Below are 15,192 nucleotides of genomic sequence, written 5' to 3'. Positions count from 1 at the left end.
AGCCGCGCTGAAGCAACTGCGACACGATCGAACGTGTTCATACTTGAGTATCAGTAGCTTAGCTTCGAATTAATGTAAACTTGATTAGGAATATTTACTTATAATCACTTTCGATTCCGATTTAGCTTATTTTGTGGAAAATCTGCCAAATATATATATGTGATTTTCCCCCATTTTAAATTAAGATCTACAGCTACTCATCATAGTCATCAGGCCTGCTGACATCGATGGATTTTGCGTAAGTACGGCATAGCCGTGAAATAAACCATAATTATCTGAACGAATATATATATAATCGCCAGATTCCACACTAAATCGTAATATAACCTCAAGTTATTAACTTTTAACGTAAATATTTCTACTTTAGTCTGATTAAAAGAGGTTATAAGTTTTAAATATCGGATAATAACGTAGAGTAAACAAAAGAAAACATGATGTAATTCTGAAGCAAATATTTGAGTTAAATATCTTTTATATTTTTTCTTTCGGTAACCAGATATAAGCAAAACTAATTAATAAGTGGTTCGTAAAGTAAATATCGTAAACTCTTAGGTTAAGGTTAGGTTAAACAAAATGTATCGTAATATTATCGCTATCGTTAATTATATGCAGTTTAAGATGAATTAAACTGATGTCTTTTGGGGCACTTTCGGGTATGTAAAGCAGCGGTTGTACAAGGGTGGAATTCGATGGAATTTCACAGGTAGGGTGGGTATAGACTGAGGCCAACAACATCTGGTCCTGATCTTCGATAGGTGCTCTGTTCTGTCCGATTCCCTAACCGAAGGGTTTTCCTATTTGCCGCTATCGTCTCTGTCTAAAACTTTAGTTCTGTAGCACTCTTGTTCATATTAACACAAACCCACGCCCATGTTCCCTGAGCAAGCCGGTCAAAAGTAGACAGAGTGTGTTAAGGTGGACAACGCTCAGTGAGTGTGTTCGTTACAGTCTACCGATTTTTGCCAAAAAGCCTTCTGTCCCATTTCTTTACAAATATTTTCGGTAAAGAGACCCTGGACGTGACTGAGTATATCCCAGCCGTCGAGACTTCTTTAGAAGTTCAAAGTCAATGTTCCTAAGGTTAGGTTAGGTCAGTGCAGTTACGGTTAAATTCGGCGAAGACCGATATTGGTTCCAGCGAGGGTCGTGGGCGTAAGTCATCAGGACGACCTACGAGACCCTCCAAGTGGAAGTCCCGTGGCGTCCGTCGGAGCACCGTACCGGAGTGGGCCGGGATCGGCGACATCTACGACGTGCCGGGAGACCTAGCCCCGACGCCAGCCGAATCCGCTATGCCAGAACAGGACGAGGGTTCGCCGCAGGATGTGGAGATGTGGGCGTCACCCCCGTCACACCGGATGACTCCAGCCGCCCACACCATCCCACAGGCAAGGCTATGGATTGGGAGTCCGAGCCTAGCGATGACGGGGACAGAACGGGCCAGCGGTTCCGGCGTAAAGAACCGACCCTGAATGTCGAATGCTCTCAGTTATATATATTATTGTAGTGGTCCAGCTTCTAAATTGTCTAAAGCCAGATTTTTTATTGCACACTAGCGGACCCGGCGAACTTTATCTCGCCCCAACTTCGACTGATTAAAACAAATTAAATTGAGACGTTCCGTTTCTACTTTGACGTACATTATTACCTTACCTTATTCCTATCTTCTCCTAAAATTTGAATTCAAAATTAGTTGATAATCAAAAAGAAGTGATGACTTTTAAACAAACCTTTCGTTGGATTGACAAATTTTTTTGACTTGAAATTAGTGGAGAGCGATCTGATAAACAATATTTTTTGTTTTGTTATCCGGTGCAAAAATAAATAATGATGACGGCTTTCCCACACGCGAACAGGCTACGTATAGCTGGCCATGTGAAAAACATGGAAATTGAGACGTTCCGTTTCTTCTTTGACGTACATGTCGACACAGTACTGTTGAAACAAACGGCGGTATCTTAACAGATGATTGTCAACATCAAGTCGAATCATCAATCGATACGCATAAAAATTCATACAGCTAACCTTCTTATTCGTTTCTTCTCCTAAAATTTGAATTCAAACTCAGTTGTAGAATTAAAAAGACGTGATGACTTTTAAACAAACCTGTCGTTGGATTGACCATCTTTATGTTGAAGTGATACCCATCTTCTCCACGACATAAGACCGATGAGTCTCATAAACTCGCTGCAATTGGCCATTATCCCGACGCTTAAGAACAATATCGCGTGATTCAACATTCTCGCCAACAATCACCACTGCGTGTTCATTGATAGTGGGAGCGTTAAATTGTCTTGCATGGCTACCAGTGGGTCTTTTGTCAGCGCTGATAATGATTTTATGTTCGTTATAATGCATTATATCCAATGCGGTTTTAAACAATCTGACCAATTCATTATGCTCATGGAGAAGGTTTTGCAATTGTTGAATAATTTCACGTTTAGTTGCAGTAAAAATTGCACAGCGGTGATTTAGTTCAACTTCCGAATCACCAATGAAATAGATCTGAAGGAATTTATGATCTTTGTTTTGTGGTGGTAACAAAGCGCCCGCTCGGTGGTGAATTTGCCCTTGAATCTGAATGTTGGGATGCAATTTTGAAAAAATGTGATAATAAAGAGACGCCATTACCTTATAACTTGGATTGTAGCCTGATTGTTGAACAACCTCGGCTCCAAAAGACGTCATTTGAAAGCATCCGTTATATTTTTGTGCAAGCTTCAGGAAACTGTTTGATTGGGCTGAGTTTCCATATAGTAGCGAGTACAAAGGCTCTGGTGGATGAGCCAAAACGGGCAATTTAATTTTGCCAATTTTGCCGGGGGTTTCCAACCGAAACTTCAATGCATTACAATGCTGACATACAACAGATAATGAACCAATAACAACGCACGTAAGATCCTTGTAGGATGTTTCAGGATTGTATGCGAATGCAGCGCGATTCAAGTTTTCATTTGCGGCTCCTCTTCCTCTATTTTTTTGTCGGGCTTGGGATGGTCTTTGTGCAGCACGAAGCTGTGCCATTTGGGCACGTATCGATGCATTTATTTCTGTACGTTCCTCTTGCGTCCGACTATTACGGAAATTCTGATTATTTATTGCATTGCGTGAACGCCGCCCAAGATTTGATCGTCTAACAGCAGGCATTACTTCCAATTGTTTAAGCTCACTTTGGTAATGCTTCGTTAGCTAGATTTTTTTGTTTAAATATTTTTTTACCGAGTTCATTGATACACAATTTCAACGCAACTATGATCTTTGTAGGGTGTTTCAGAATTTTACATACAACAGTGTGTCCATCTGTTGAGCCGCTAGCGACCTTTCCGGAAGGACTTTCCAAAATTTTCTTATGCTATAACCTTCTTCTGGCAATTACAAAAAACTGAAAAAAAAATTGAGCCAAATCGGCCCAGCCGTTCTCTTGTGATTTAATCCTTAACATTATTTGTCTCCATTTTTATATATATAGATTAGGATGTTTTGTCTCAAAAAGCAGTTGATCTGTTTGGCCAATAGTTGCTCAAAGACTTTGGATAAATATTGCAGTATGGATATCGTCCTATATTCGCCGTTTTTTGGGACAGAAACAATTTAGGCTGATTTATAGGTCAAAACAGAATTGAACACATGTTATTTTGTTTAAGATCTTTGGCAATATCATTTTAATAAAAGTGGGATGAGCATTATCAAGCCCAACAGCGCTCGATTTTACAGAAAGGACTGATTCTAGAACATCACACGGCGAAAACACTAAAACTAAAGCTATTATCACAGATATTATTCACAGTCATGTTCAATTAAGGGTTGGTCAATGTTTCAGGTACGTTTGATTACAAGAATTTTCTGTTGAGATCATTGGGGTCTATGTCTAATTTGCCATTGTTGTTATATTTTCAGATTCCCAATATTTTAAGTTCCCTCCATTTTTGTTTCATTGTCATTGTACTAGTAAATTTTTGAGCGAAATAATTTCTCTTTGCATTGGCAAAGGATTCAATGCAGTACGTTAAATAATGCAATTGGGAGTTTACGTCACTTAAATTGTACATAGGATTCCAATCATAAGCATCCAAATTATGACTTTAAAGTTCGATGTCAATGTTCCTAAAGCCCCTATAGAATATTGTTTGGTCAGTACAGTTAGGGTTAAATTCGTGCGTCATATATATTAGGTCATGTTTTGAGAAAGCTGGCACTGAGACCTGGTCATAAAGAAGAATTCTGTCAGTATTGCTGACAAAGAAGACATCTAGAAGTGTATTTGAATTCGTTGTAAAATTAGTTGGTAGAGTCTTATTTATATAGTTGTAGTCCAAGACTTTCCACTTCAGAATTTAATTGTCGTTGCCTTAGCATATCACTATTCAGGTCCCCAGTTATTAAAACGTCAGTGTATTCGAAACAAAAAGAAGATAGCTCGTCAATAAATTCACTACAGTCAATCGTTCAGTGTGGCCTGTAGACACATCCAAGGAGCATATTCGATGAGTTTCCACGCCCATGTACTTCCAAGAAAAGATATTCTATTGAACCGCCAGAGAGTTTTTTGATTACTAATTTGGTTTTTATAGCTTTCTTAATATAAATGGCAACTCCTCCAGCATGCCCCTCGCGGTCAGATCTATGAAGGCCATGACCTTCACATTCAACTAGGACATCACTAAGTTGAGGGAAAAACCAAGTTTCACTAACACACAACATCTACATTAGATTTTATAAACAGATACCGGAACTCATCGATTTTTTTGCATAAACTTTGAGCGTTAATATGGCATATACGCAACCCTTCTTTGAATTAAAATAATAAATTAAACACACACGCAATTTAAGAATTATAAAATAACTAGTAAGCCAGGCGAACTCCGTTACGCCACCTTCGGCAAATTATCCGTTTAATTGAAGTGTTCTTTGGTAAACCACATTTTTTGTGATGTATTGTGGTTAATGGAATTATCTAGGGACCAAATAGAGCCTGGGATGTTAAAATCACCAAGAACTACTAACTAAGTGGTCCCTATCCGAAAGTCTTTTAGAGACCAACTGAATAGCGGAAAGATGGTTTCAATAAATAGGAAGTTCCGACAATGGAGGAAAGATGAAGGGGTTTTTTCAAGGTAAGCTGATTATCCGCCTTACCAATTTCGGACGGTAGTCCGGGCCTGACACCCTGGTAGGGAACTGGGGCTCTGAGAGGACAACTGTTGGGACCCTCCAGTGGACAAAACGGATATGGGCAACACCGGGGGCACGGTCTCACCCGCGACGCCTTCGGATACCGAATATTTTCTAGCACTCTATCTCAGGATTCTTGAAATTTGTCCTGAGCTCGATGGCTGCTGTTAGGAGCCTGCCACGCTGGTTGGGATCCGCTTAGATGCTGCACACCAATTGATCTTCGTGTGCCCACGCGTTGTCTCAATCGGGCATTTTCCCTTACTACATTTCGTCTCTCCTCGCTTAAGTTCTGTGAATACACTTGTTGGATTGCATGCCTTGTGCGGAGACCGATGTTCACACGTCGTGCTATAGGCATTTTCGACTATAGGCAGAGCGGTTAATTTAACCTCTAATCCACATAATTTACACAGTTTAACTTACCACCCTAAATACAAATGCTGGTTTCCAATTGCACTGATATGAAACGAATAACTTATTTTACTCAAAATTGAACACAATTTCGACTTGTCGTAAAATAAACTGAGTAAAGAATTATGGCATGCTATGTGTCAGTGTTGGCGCTTTATGCAAAAATGATTTTCCTGCTTGTTGGAGGGGGGCGGCTTTAAGTTGAAATGCACTCGAAATAAGAACACGTAGAACTTTCGGGTTTTTACGCGACGTGCGTTGATATGTTTATTGTAGTAGGAGTAAATTGGTACTAAATATACAAAGGAGACTAATGCTAGGAAGAGCGGATTGGAAGCTCTAGGACTGGAAGTCCGGAGGAAGGGGGAGAGAAAAGGAGAGCGTACGGAATCACACTGGCTCCCGAAATTGAGCGCCTTTCTGGCGTGAACATTCTCCCCCCCCTTGCGAGGATACGCAGCAAAAGTACCAGGGAGTATTAGCTCTGGAAAGCGTAGGATAACGCTGAGCGTTCGTCGGCATGTAGAAGGGTGTGGTGATCCTGTCCACACGACTGGCATCGGTCGCTACTTCGACAGGATCCTCCGGAATGGTGGTGGGCCAGGCAGTTGACGCAGTACTTCCTGTCGATGACTGTCTGGAGCCGTTTCTTCGCGTCAAGCCGGAGAAAACGGTGGCACTTCCGAAGAGGATGGTTCCCTTGGCAGACTCGGCATTGGTAGGATAAAATACCTCGGGAACGTCTGCTCTTGCTGTCGTCGTACGGAACCCAGTAATTGGAATCGGCAGAAGTGGTCACTCGTGTGGAGAACGAGGAAATCTTTTGGATGGGTGCAGGAATTTGTGGTGCGTTATCACGAGGATTCGGAACACTGGATGAAGTGTTGCTTGGATGCAACAATGTGTGATGCCGACCGTGACAAGTAAGACAGCTGTGGGCGCTTGTGCAATCACGGAGTGGATGACCGCTTGCAAAGCAATTTAAGCACAACTGCTTTTTCTCAATGTATGAAGTACGATCTTCTATCGTCATTTGGAGGAAGCGTGGACATTTAGGCACTGGATGGTTCTCTGCAGAACACAAATCGCATCTTTTGGATAAGTGAACAATCCGCGTACTAAAGGATTTTAGTACTCGCGGTGCCACGATGGATTTTGTCGGGTTGGACGGACTGAGGCGTAACGTAGGAGGCTGGAGAGAATCGATGGTTTCCAGAGTTCTGTGGCGCTCAGTAAGGAACGAATCAAGTTCTAGCCACGTCGGAATTTCGGTTTTATTTGGTAGGGATTGCTCCCATAAGGAGAGCGTTAGCTTTGGAAGCTTCGAGGAACACAAATAAACCAATAGACAATCCCAATTATCCGTAGGAAGGCCGGACAGAGTTAGGGATGTGAGGCAATTTTGAATTGTATTCTGCAGCTCCTTCAAGGCTGCCGAGGATTCGCGTTCAATGGATTGTATGTTTAGTAATTTCTTCAGTTGGCTGTTCACCAACGCGCGTTTATTTTCGAAACGCTCAGATAGGTTTTTCCATGCTGAGCGGAAACCGTCGTTGGTCAGTGGCGAATTCGAAACTATGGAATGAGCTTCACCACTCGTCTTGGCATTTAAATAGAACAACTTTTCTACAGGGGTCAGCGTAGGATTGTCGATATAGACCGCTGTGAAAAGGTCTCGGAAAGTCGGCCAGCGAAGATAATCGCCCGAGAACACTTCCGTTTCGCACGGAGGAAGCCGACAGCCAGACGGAAAGGAATTTTGGGGCGCAGGAGGTTGGACTGGAGCTGCTTTAGCAGAGATCGTATCGATCTGTTCCATGAACTTGGCGGCACACCGTTCATAAATGGAATAGGTGTCGTCGTATTTTGCCTTAAGAGTAGGCAAGGTGTCTGCAGCGCCCTCGAAGCCAACTGAAATTAGCTCTGAACAAGCTTCGTACTCTGTCTCGACCTTATCCCATAGCGCTCGGACTTGGTCGAGATGAATTTGGCAGGTGTATTTGGATGGAGTGGGTGCTGCTGGATTGCAGACTCTAGAGTCGAAGTGCCTCAGACGGTCAGAAATCAAAGTAAATTTGTTCAAAATAGTTGAAGTCATTTTGGATATATTTTTTTTTTTACAAAAATGTAATGTAAATTAAATATTAAAATGTATGGGTCGAAGTTTGATTGGGAATTTAGGAACCAATCGGACTCGTAATAATTAATAATGCTATAATAATTATATTTGTGGAAAATTGTATTTTCTCCCTTGGAATTTAAATCGGAAATATGCAATTTAATTTAATAATTCCGGTCAGCAGCGAATAATATACGGTCACACTAATGCGGATACGGAAGCGCACTTGGATTTCTAACTTAATTAGTTAGTTGGAATTTTAATATAAAATAATTTACAAATTATTTTATTGATCTGGACTTATGTGATTGACCGGTGCTGTATTTTGGAACCAATACGTGTGTATGTCTATTTGTGCACTTGTCGTATGCAAGTGCAAAATAGCGGAGATAAGGAGAGGCGGAAAAAATTGCCAAATATTGGAGCGTCGACTTGCAGACGATTATGTATGTATGTACATATGTAACTGCAGCTCAGGATAAAGCAAGGGAGCAAATAAACAAATATATGTACGAATTAAAACAATTTATAATTGTAGTACCTGCGGACAGTTATTGTTGTATGTATGTAGTTATATTGTTGTAAATTTGTAAATATAAGTTTCGGAGTGAAGTGGACTGTATTTGTAGTATGTATGTAATGTAAATAAATGCTAGCGGGAACACAGTAAACGAGATGGAATTAAGAATAATTCGAAATTGGAAAGTTTTACTGTGGCTTAGGCATTTATTTAAACAAACACTTTATGAATTTCGGAACCCGTAGATCTTGTATAGAAATTATTTGGATATAATTTCTCGAATTGGGGAAATGTCAATGTTGACAGCGATCGTAGTCTTATGGAGTGGACTGTATATGTATGTAAATGTAAATAAATGCTAGCAGGAACACAGTTAACGAAGAGGAATTGAGAACTATTGAAATTAAATTCTCACTGTGGCTATTGCATTTATTTAAACACACTTTGGATTTCGGCACAGAAATTTGACACAAATGTAGAAAATTTGGAAACCGAATTATTTTGAATTTGGAATTGGAAGTTATTATGCTGCCGTGTGTCGGATCAATCGGACTTGGATTTAGACAATAATCATACAGAGAAGTTAAGACGAATTGAGTTTCGCAAAACCTAACTGTATGACCGGCAGCAATAATGTAATGAACTTATCTTGTGCGGTGTTAAAGCCACCGGAGCTGCTGGTGGATGAAATCCGGCTCGAAGGACCAAATGTTGGAGGGGGGCGGCTTTAAGTTGAAATGCACTCGAAATAAGAACACGTAGAACTTTCGGGTTTTTACGCGACGTGCGTTGATATGTTTATTGTAGTAGGAGTAAATTGGTACTAAATATACAAAGGAGACTAATGCTAGGAAGAGCGGATTGGAAGCTCTAGGACTGGAAGTCCGGAGGAAGGGGGAGAGAAAAGGAGAGCGTACGGAATCACACTGGCTCCCGAAATTGAGCGCCTTTCTGGCGTGAACACTGCTTTCTGTTGCAATTTTTCCTGAATTTTCTTTACTGCAAAAGATCACAAATTCCGAGACCTTTCCAACGAATGCAAAACCGTGGAAATCGGTTTGTGCGTTCTGGAGTTATTTGATCCCCGCAGAAACTCGACTTATTTTTATATAATAGATTACAGTAAAAGAATTCTATTAAGCTGAAATCTCTTAAAGAACTTAACCTATTAAGCATATCTAAGAGACAAATATTAACGAAAACGACTTCCCTCTCTTAGTTTATCTTTATTTCTAGCAAACGAGCGATAGCGATGTATTAGCTTGAAGATCGTGGAGCTTCTGCATGCTATCAATTCGCATTATCTCTGCTTCGGCTCTCTCGTATTGGGTGACATGTACGAACGCCCGTCGTGTAAACACCCAGTGCAGACGCTTAAGCTTTTTAAGCGCATGGCCTCTGAATAGCGCCCAAATAAGAACACGACTTCATTTGTTGAGTTGATATTTTAAACTGATTTTTCTTTATTCAAATCCTAGCTTAAATAGCTAACATGAGAACGTACATTTTTGATCTTTGTTTTAGACACACACATCGGACAGTTCCCGATCGTGGGAAATACTCTAAGTGCGATATGGGTGCACGCAGTCAACCCGATAGCACATATCTTAAACCAACCCAGACCGCTCACAGAAGGTCATATTTCGGGTTGCTTGTATTTTCATAGGCCCAAGTGGCGGTTGTACTTAAAGATAGACAAGTACAGTGTACTGCTGCAGAGATTTAATGCCAAACATATGCATCATCTGCCAAGGGCCACAAAGATTCGGGGTACATTTAAATTAGTTGTAGTTGTAAATAATACATTTTACAACTAACAATTCACAAAGACCTTCGTATCATGGCTTAATAATACTTTTGTATTATTTTTCTTAATTTTTCTTCGATTGAAGAATTTTTCTTTATCTTAAACATTTAGTATATTACTGAGAATAGCTATGGCTTGCAATTGCCTTCGTATTTTATTTTCCTCGCAAAATATAGAATCAATATAATTATAATAATAATAGCCAATATTAAAGATGTATGACCAGTAATGTGATGAAAATCTAATTAATTTAATTTTAACTTATACGTTTTTAAATCATTTATTTCATGTAACAGATTCTTAATTTGTACTGTATGATTTATCATAAGCATACCTGTCTGATCAAATATTACATTAGGTATTTAATTAATTTCACCTATATATGACAAGGATATTGTCCCTTGATCTTCTAACTGAATCGTGTGTGCAATCTGATGTTATTGTAAAATTCCCTGTTCAGGTAAATCTACCATCTCTAATTTGGAACTTCCGCATTGCAGCCTAGCTTTGGTATTGCTCTGCACCCTAAGGAGCCAACTACTTCGTTTATCTAACTCAAACCAGTATGACTTATTCTCAATAATTGATTTATGCCTACAATTTGAAGCCCTGTTTGGTTTAAGAGGAGTAATCTCACACTGTTATCGTTGGCACTTTTCCAAGGCCAGCTTCCATCACAAACTCTTTTATTTGATTGCCACCACTGGCACTTATTAACCCTCTAAGCCCCAAGCGAAGAAATATTAAAAAAAACGAAGTGTAATTATATTTTTTGGGGTAAATGGTAGCTTTTAATTTTAAAAATGACCTCAAAAAGTGTGTACTAACTGTAGTTTACCTGTAAATCGAACAGGGGTAAATAAGATAAATCACTGCTACAACGCACTATTTCTATAAAATTGCAAATATGCAACTTGATTTGGATTATTTAATATCTTACCTTCTAGAACAATAATTTTTATTTGGCTGATTTTGAAGATATTTCACTTTTATTGATAGACAAAAAAACACTATATGAAGCACACAAAAATTTTTGCGCGCGAATGCATGATGCATGTAAACAACACGAAAAAAGTCCTGTTATAAAGCTTCAGAGAGCTTTGAAACCTTCTACTCATAAGTTCACATGTTTATTGTGAATTGACTAGTGTAATTAAAAATTTAAAAGGCTCCCCGTTTTTTAGATAATACAAATTATATAATAAGTGCCTTGAGGCACTCTTGGGTCTTAGAGGGTTAAGAGTAGATTCTGCCATTAGATGATAAGCATCTAGTTCAAAATTGTAGACTAAATATTGGAACTCGAGATGTACTATTATCATGCGTTCGTCAATTTTAAGTGGCACAGGAACGATTCTATAAAGCACGTAAGCATGCCTACCAAACAAAGGTATTTTTGCATTAATAAACAACTTCCTATCAACGAAGAGTCCGCTAGCTGTTAGTAACGTATGAATTTCTTTTAACTCAGTGCCTGTCCTTTTCCGGGGAAAAGTATATTTTCTGACAACAAGTCTTTTATTTTGGATATTTCTAGTTTTAACTGACTGGGTTTTAGCATGTTAGTATGAAGTCTACCATGATTGATGTCATGTGATAGGATAAGCAAGTCTCCAAAAAAGTAGGCAGGTTTCTTTGTTATTTTGATTTAGTTTTTTTTATTGATTCTTCATAATAGATGTTCAGTTTAGTTTGTCAGAGCAACCTTTGCTGTCGCTCCGAACTCTCATTCGTCTCTGTCTTAATCAATATGATTTACAGCAGCGATGGGCACGCAGTGGCTCAATTTGCTCACGCTGCTCAAACCGTTATCTTTTTCGGAGGCGCCAGCATGTCGCACAATTGCAGACGCACAAGTGCAGTGCTCGCAACCAGCGAACCGTGAAGATTTACAAAAACAACCACACTGACCTTTGGCGCAGGTAGCGAGCCCATCGCCGCGATCCCGAGTTTGCAACACAAAACACAAGCGACCCGAACTCGCACATCGTCCCAAAAACAAGAACAATTTTAAAGGGACCTGCGCGGCTGGCGTTGACTTCTGCACTCAGAAAAAAGATTGGATTTTTTTTGCAGTCGTTTTTCTTAGGCGGACATAAATGCACGCAGAAATGGCTGAAGATATTGATCTACTCAAAAAGTTTTTGTCAGTGTATTTTCTCGGCTCGCACATTCTGTGTGTCGCGTGGGTGCGAAGCTTCGCGACGCTGGGGGTTGTTCTTGTTTTTCTTTTTTCAACGAGCTGCTGCTCAAACCGTTAGATCTCGTGCCCATCGCTGATTTACAGCTAAGGAAGTCTAAGTCCCTTAGCTGCGCTGCCAACAGCGGCAGCGGAAAGACGTATATATATATATTCTTAAATACATAGCAATGCTCGTTTGGGCTGAGCGCGGAGGTATGTTTTTTTGTTTTTTTTTTTTTGTTTTTTTTAAAGATGAAAAGGAAGTAATTTTACAAAAAATTAGGATAGTGGAAGTTTTGGAGAAGGAGTCCACTCCCGTGGGACTGCCGCGAAGCTATACTTCGCGGGGTGGCTGGCGGTCAGGTTGCCGCTCATCTAAGGCCCTCCGTGCGTCGGGTCTGCTCCCGGCGCCTTAGCTCCCTCATGACGGTTGCTGCCATGTCCGTAACCGCATCCCAGTTGGATGGAGTCTCCAGCATACACCCAATTATGGTCTCGGGTGTAAGGCGACGCACAGTAGCGCCTCTCGAACAATTAGCGTTGCAAAAATCGAAAAAGTCGTTGTCGCAAAAACGATTTTAACCATACCGATAGGAAATTTCCCATGGATTCAGAATCTGCTGTAAAATCAATTTTCGGATTTTTTTTGTAGAAGATATGAGCATTCAAAGTTGAACTTTTTTTCCATTTTTGCATCATAAGAAAAAAAAAAGGAAAAATTTGTTGACTTTCAGGTAAAATTACACAAAAACTATATTACCTATCGCCATGATTTTTGCTTTAAATAATAGACACATTCATAAACTGTAACCCAATCCAAAAAAAGGGGGAATTGGGTTAGGGCTTGCATAGGTAAATCGCTACCTGCCAGGTGTCCATTTTTTTCACCTTTTTCTGCCTAAAGCAGTCTATATCTTTTTTGGATGGGCTGAGCCACTATACACACTATAACTACGACCTTTGTGGATCTATTCTGGACCAAAATCAACTTACATCTGCTGCGTCGAGCTGCGTCCCCGGAAATGCAACAGCATAAACCAAAACTACTCAGGATTAAATATACCAAAATACCGACTCAGCTTCATACTAACCATAAAATATACTAACTGTAGCGCGTGGCGGTTACACGTTGAAATAAAAAAAAAAATTTTTTTCCAGTTTTCAAATTATTTTTATCTGAGCAAATACATAAAAATAAAGATAAAAATTAAATAAAAAATATTTTTAAAAAATTGTCTTCATTGAGAAAAAAATATTTCTTTACTTTGATACCCTTTAAAAAGGCGAATGAGTGGGCGTGGCAGATTTTCCAATACATGTGTAAAATTTTACAACAATTACCAATCAAATGGCGTTTAAATTATTTAGTTATCTTATTTTGTTCAGAAGTTATGATTTTTGCAACGTAAAATGAGAAAAGGCGCTACTGTGCGACGGTTGGTTGTTGCCTCTGCTGCCTCTCTTTCCGCGCGAAAAGAGGACACTCGAAGAAGGCGTGTTCTGCATCCTCAACGGATGCACCGCCGCAATAGTCGCAGGATGGGTCGGCCTCGTGCTTGAATCTGTGAAGATAGCCTTGAAGCATCCGTGGCCCGTGATCAGCTGCGTTGTGTAGAAGTCTACTTGCCCGTGACGTCTGTGTATCCACTGATCCAGATCGGGGATAGCCGATGTGTCCAGCGTCCAGTGCTCGCGTTATCCCACCTCGCCTGCCACCTTGCGACAGTGATGCTCCTCTGGGTTCTGCTGCCCGAGTTACCGGTCCTGCGTTCCGCTGCCAGCAGGTCGATAGGGATCGATCGGCTACCACCAGCGCAGCTTCTTCAGAGACTGGGCAGAAGCAGCTGGAAATGCGCAGCGCGCAGCGTCGATACACCGTCCTGCATTGGCGGCTGTAGTTCGCAACCAGCATGGCCTCCGACCATATCGGTGCGGCGTAGAGTAGGGTTGACGTCACGACTGTTGATATCAGCCGTCTACTGTGCTGCCTAGGACCGCGCGTGTTGGCCATCATCCTCGAGATGGCGGCAGTGGCCTTGGACGCCTTGGCCGCTGCGTACTCTTGTAGTTGAGCCTGTGGTCGATCAGGACCCCAAGGTATTTAATCGTCGGGCTTGACTCGATGGTGGTCGAGCCGACCCGGAAGTTCACCTTCTCGACAACCTTTCGGCTACTGATAAGTACGGCCTCCGTTTTCTGCTCGGCAAGGGAGAGACCGTTGTCTGCTAGCCACGACATCAGAATGTCTATCGCATGGCTACATTTAGTAGAGACGTCTGATAGGTGTTTCTCCACCGTGACAAGTGCGATATCGTCTGCAAAGCTAATTACAGAGCAGATCCGCGGCCTTCTGCCTTTTTTTTCCCAAATGGGGCCAGGTGCGGAAACTGGGACCGTGTAGGTTGGCCTTCCAGCTGTTCGTGCAAGTTGCGGGTTAAATTAAAAGGCCAACACTTGGCTTAGCTTTTAATTTAAATTTTCGAATTTGCGCGGGCTGCATTTAGTAGAGACGTCTGATAGGTGTTTCTCCACCGTGACAAGTGCGATATCGTCTGCAAAGCCAATTACAGAGCAGATCCGCGGCCTTCTGCCTTTTTTTTCCCAAATGGGGCCAGGTGCGGAAACTGGGACCGTGTAGGTTGGCCTTCCAGCTGTTCGTGCAAGTTGCGGGTTAAATTAAAAGGCCAACACTTGGCTTAGCTTTTAATTTAAATTTTCGAATTTGCGCGGGCTGTTCTCGTTTTCCAACACTAGAGGTAGGGCGGGAAGCTTGGCCGCGAGCGCTTTCCAACACTAAATGTGTCGTGCTGTTAAGCGCGGCTGTAGAAGCTCCTGCGTTGGCGTTGCGCAACACTACGATCAGCTGCGATCAGCTGTGTGTGTGCCAAAAGAAAACGGCTCGTGGAAAGTGGAAACCGCGAAGGAGTAGTGAAAGTGGAAGGCGTTTAGCTGGGAAGAGAGGTGAGAGATTCCCCCTC

General features: G+C 41.1%; 1 protein-coding gene across 1 annotated transcript; it reads right to left on the bottom strand.

Moving 5' to 3' along the window:
• Positions 1-13,637: 13,637 nt before the first annotated feature.
• Positions 13,638-14,452, bottom strand: LOC138929400 (uncharacterized). Its single transcript, XM_070288834.1, has 2 exons — positions 14,366-14,452; positions 13,638-14,288 (listed from the first exon to the last, which is right to left on the bottom strand). Exons 1-2 carry the CDS (start codon positions 14,450-14,452, stop codon positions 13,638-13,640), a joined length of 738 nt encoding a protein of 245 aa, XP_070144935.1.
• Between the last annotated feature and the right edge of the window lie 740 nt (positions 14,453-15,192).

Source organism: Drosophila kikkawai, unplaced genomic scaffold, assembly GCF_030179895.1.
Source record: "Drosophila kikkawai strain 14028-0561.14 unplaced genomic scaffold, DkikHiC1v2 scaffold_184, whole genome shotgun sequence".
Taxonomy (NCBI): Eukaryota; Metazoa; Arthropoda; class Insecta; order Diptera; family Drosophilidae; genus Drosophila; species Drosophila kikkawai.
The sequence above is the reverse complement of the archived record's forward strand: the minus strand, read 5'-3'. Positions and strand labels throughout refer to the sequence as shown.

Coding starts and splice junctions, on each gene's coding strand:
- LOC138929400 (XM_070288834.1), bottom strand. CDS start 14,452: ATGTCGTGGCTAGCAGACAACGGTCTCTCCCTTGCCGAGCAGAAAACG. Junction 14,289..14,365: donor GCCGAAAGGTTGTCGAGAAG/GTGAACTTCCGG, acceptor GATCGACCACAG/GCTCAACTACAAGAGTACGC.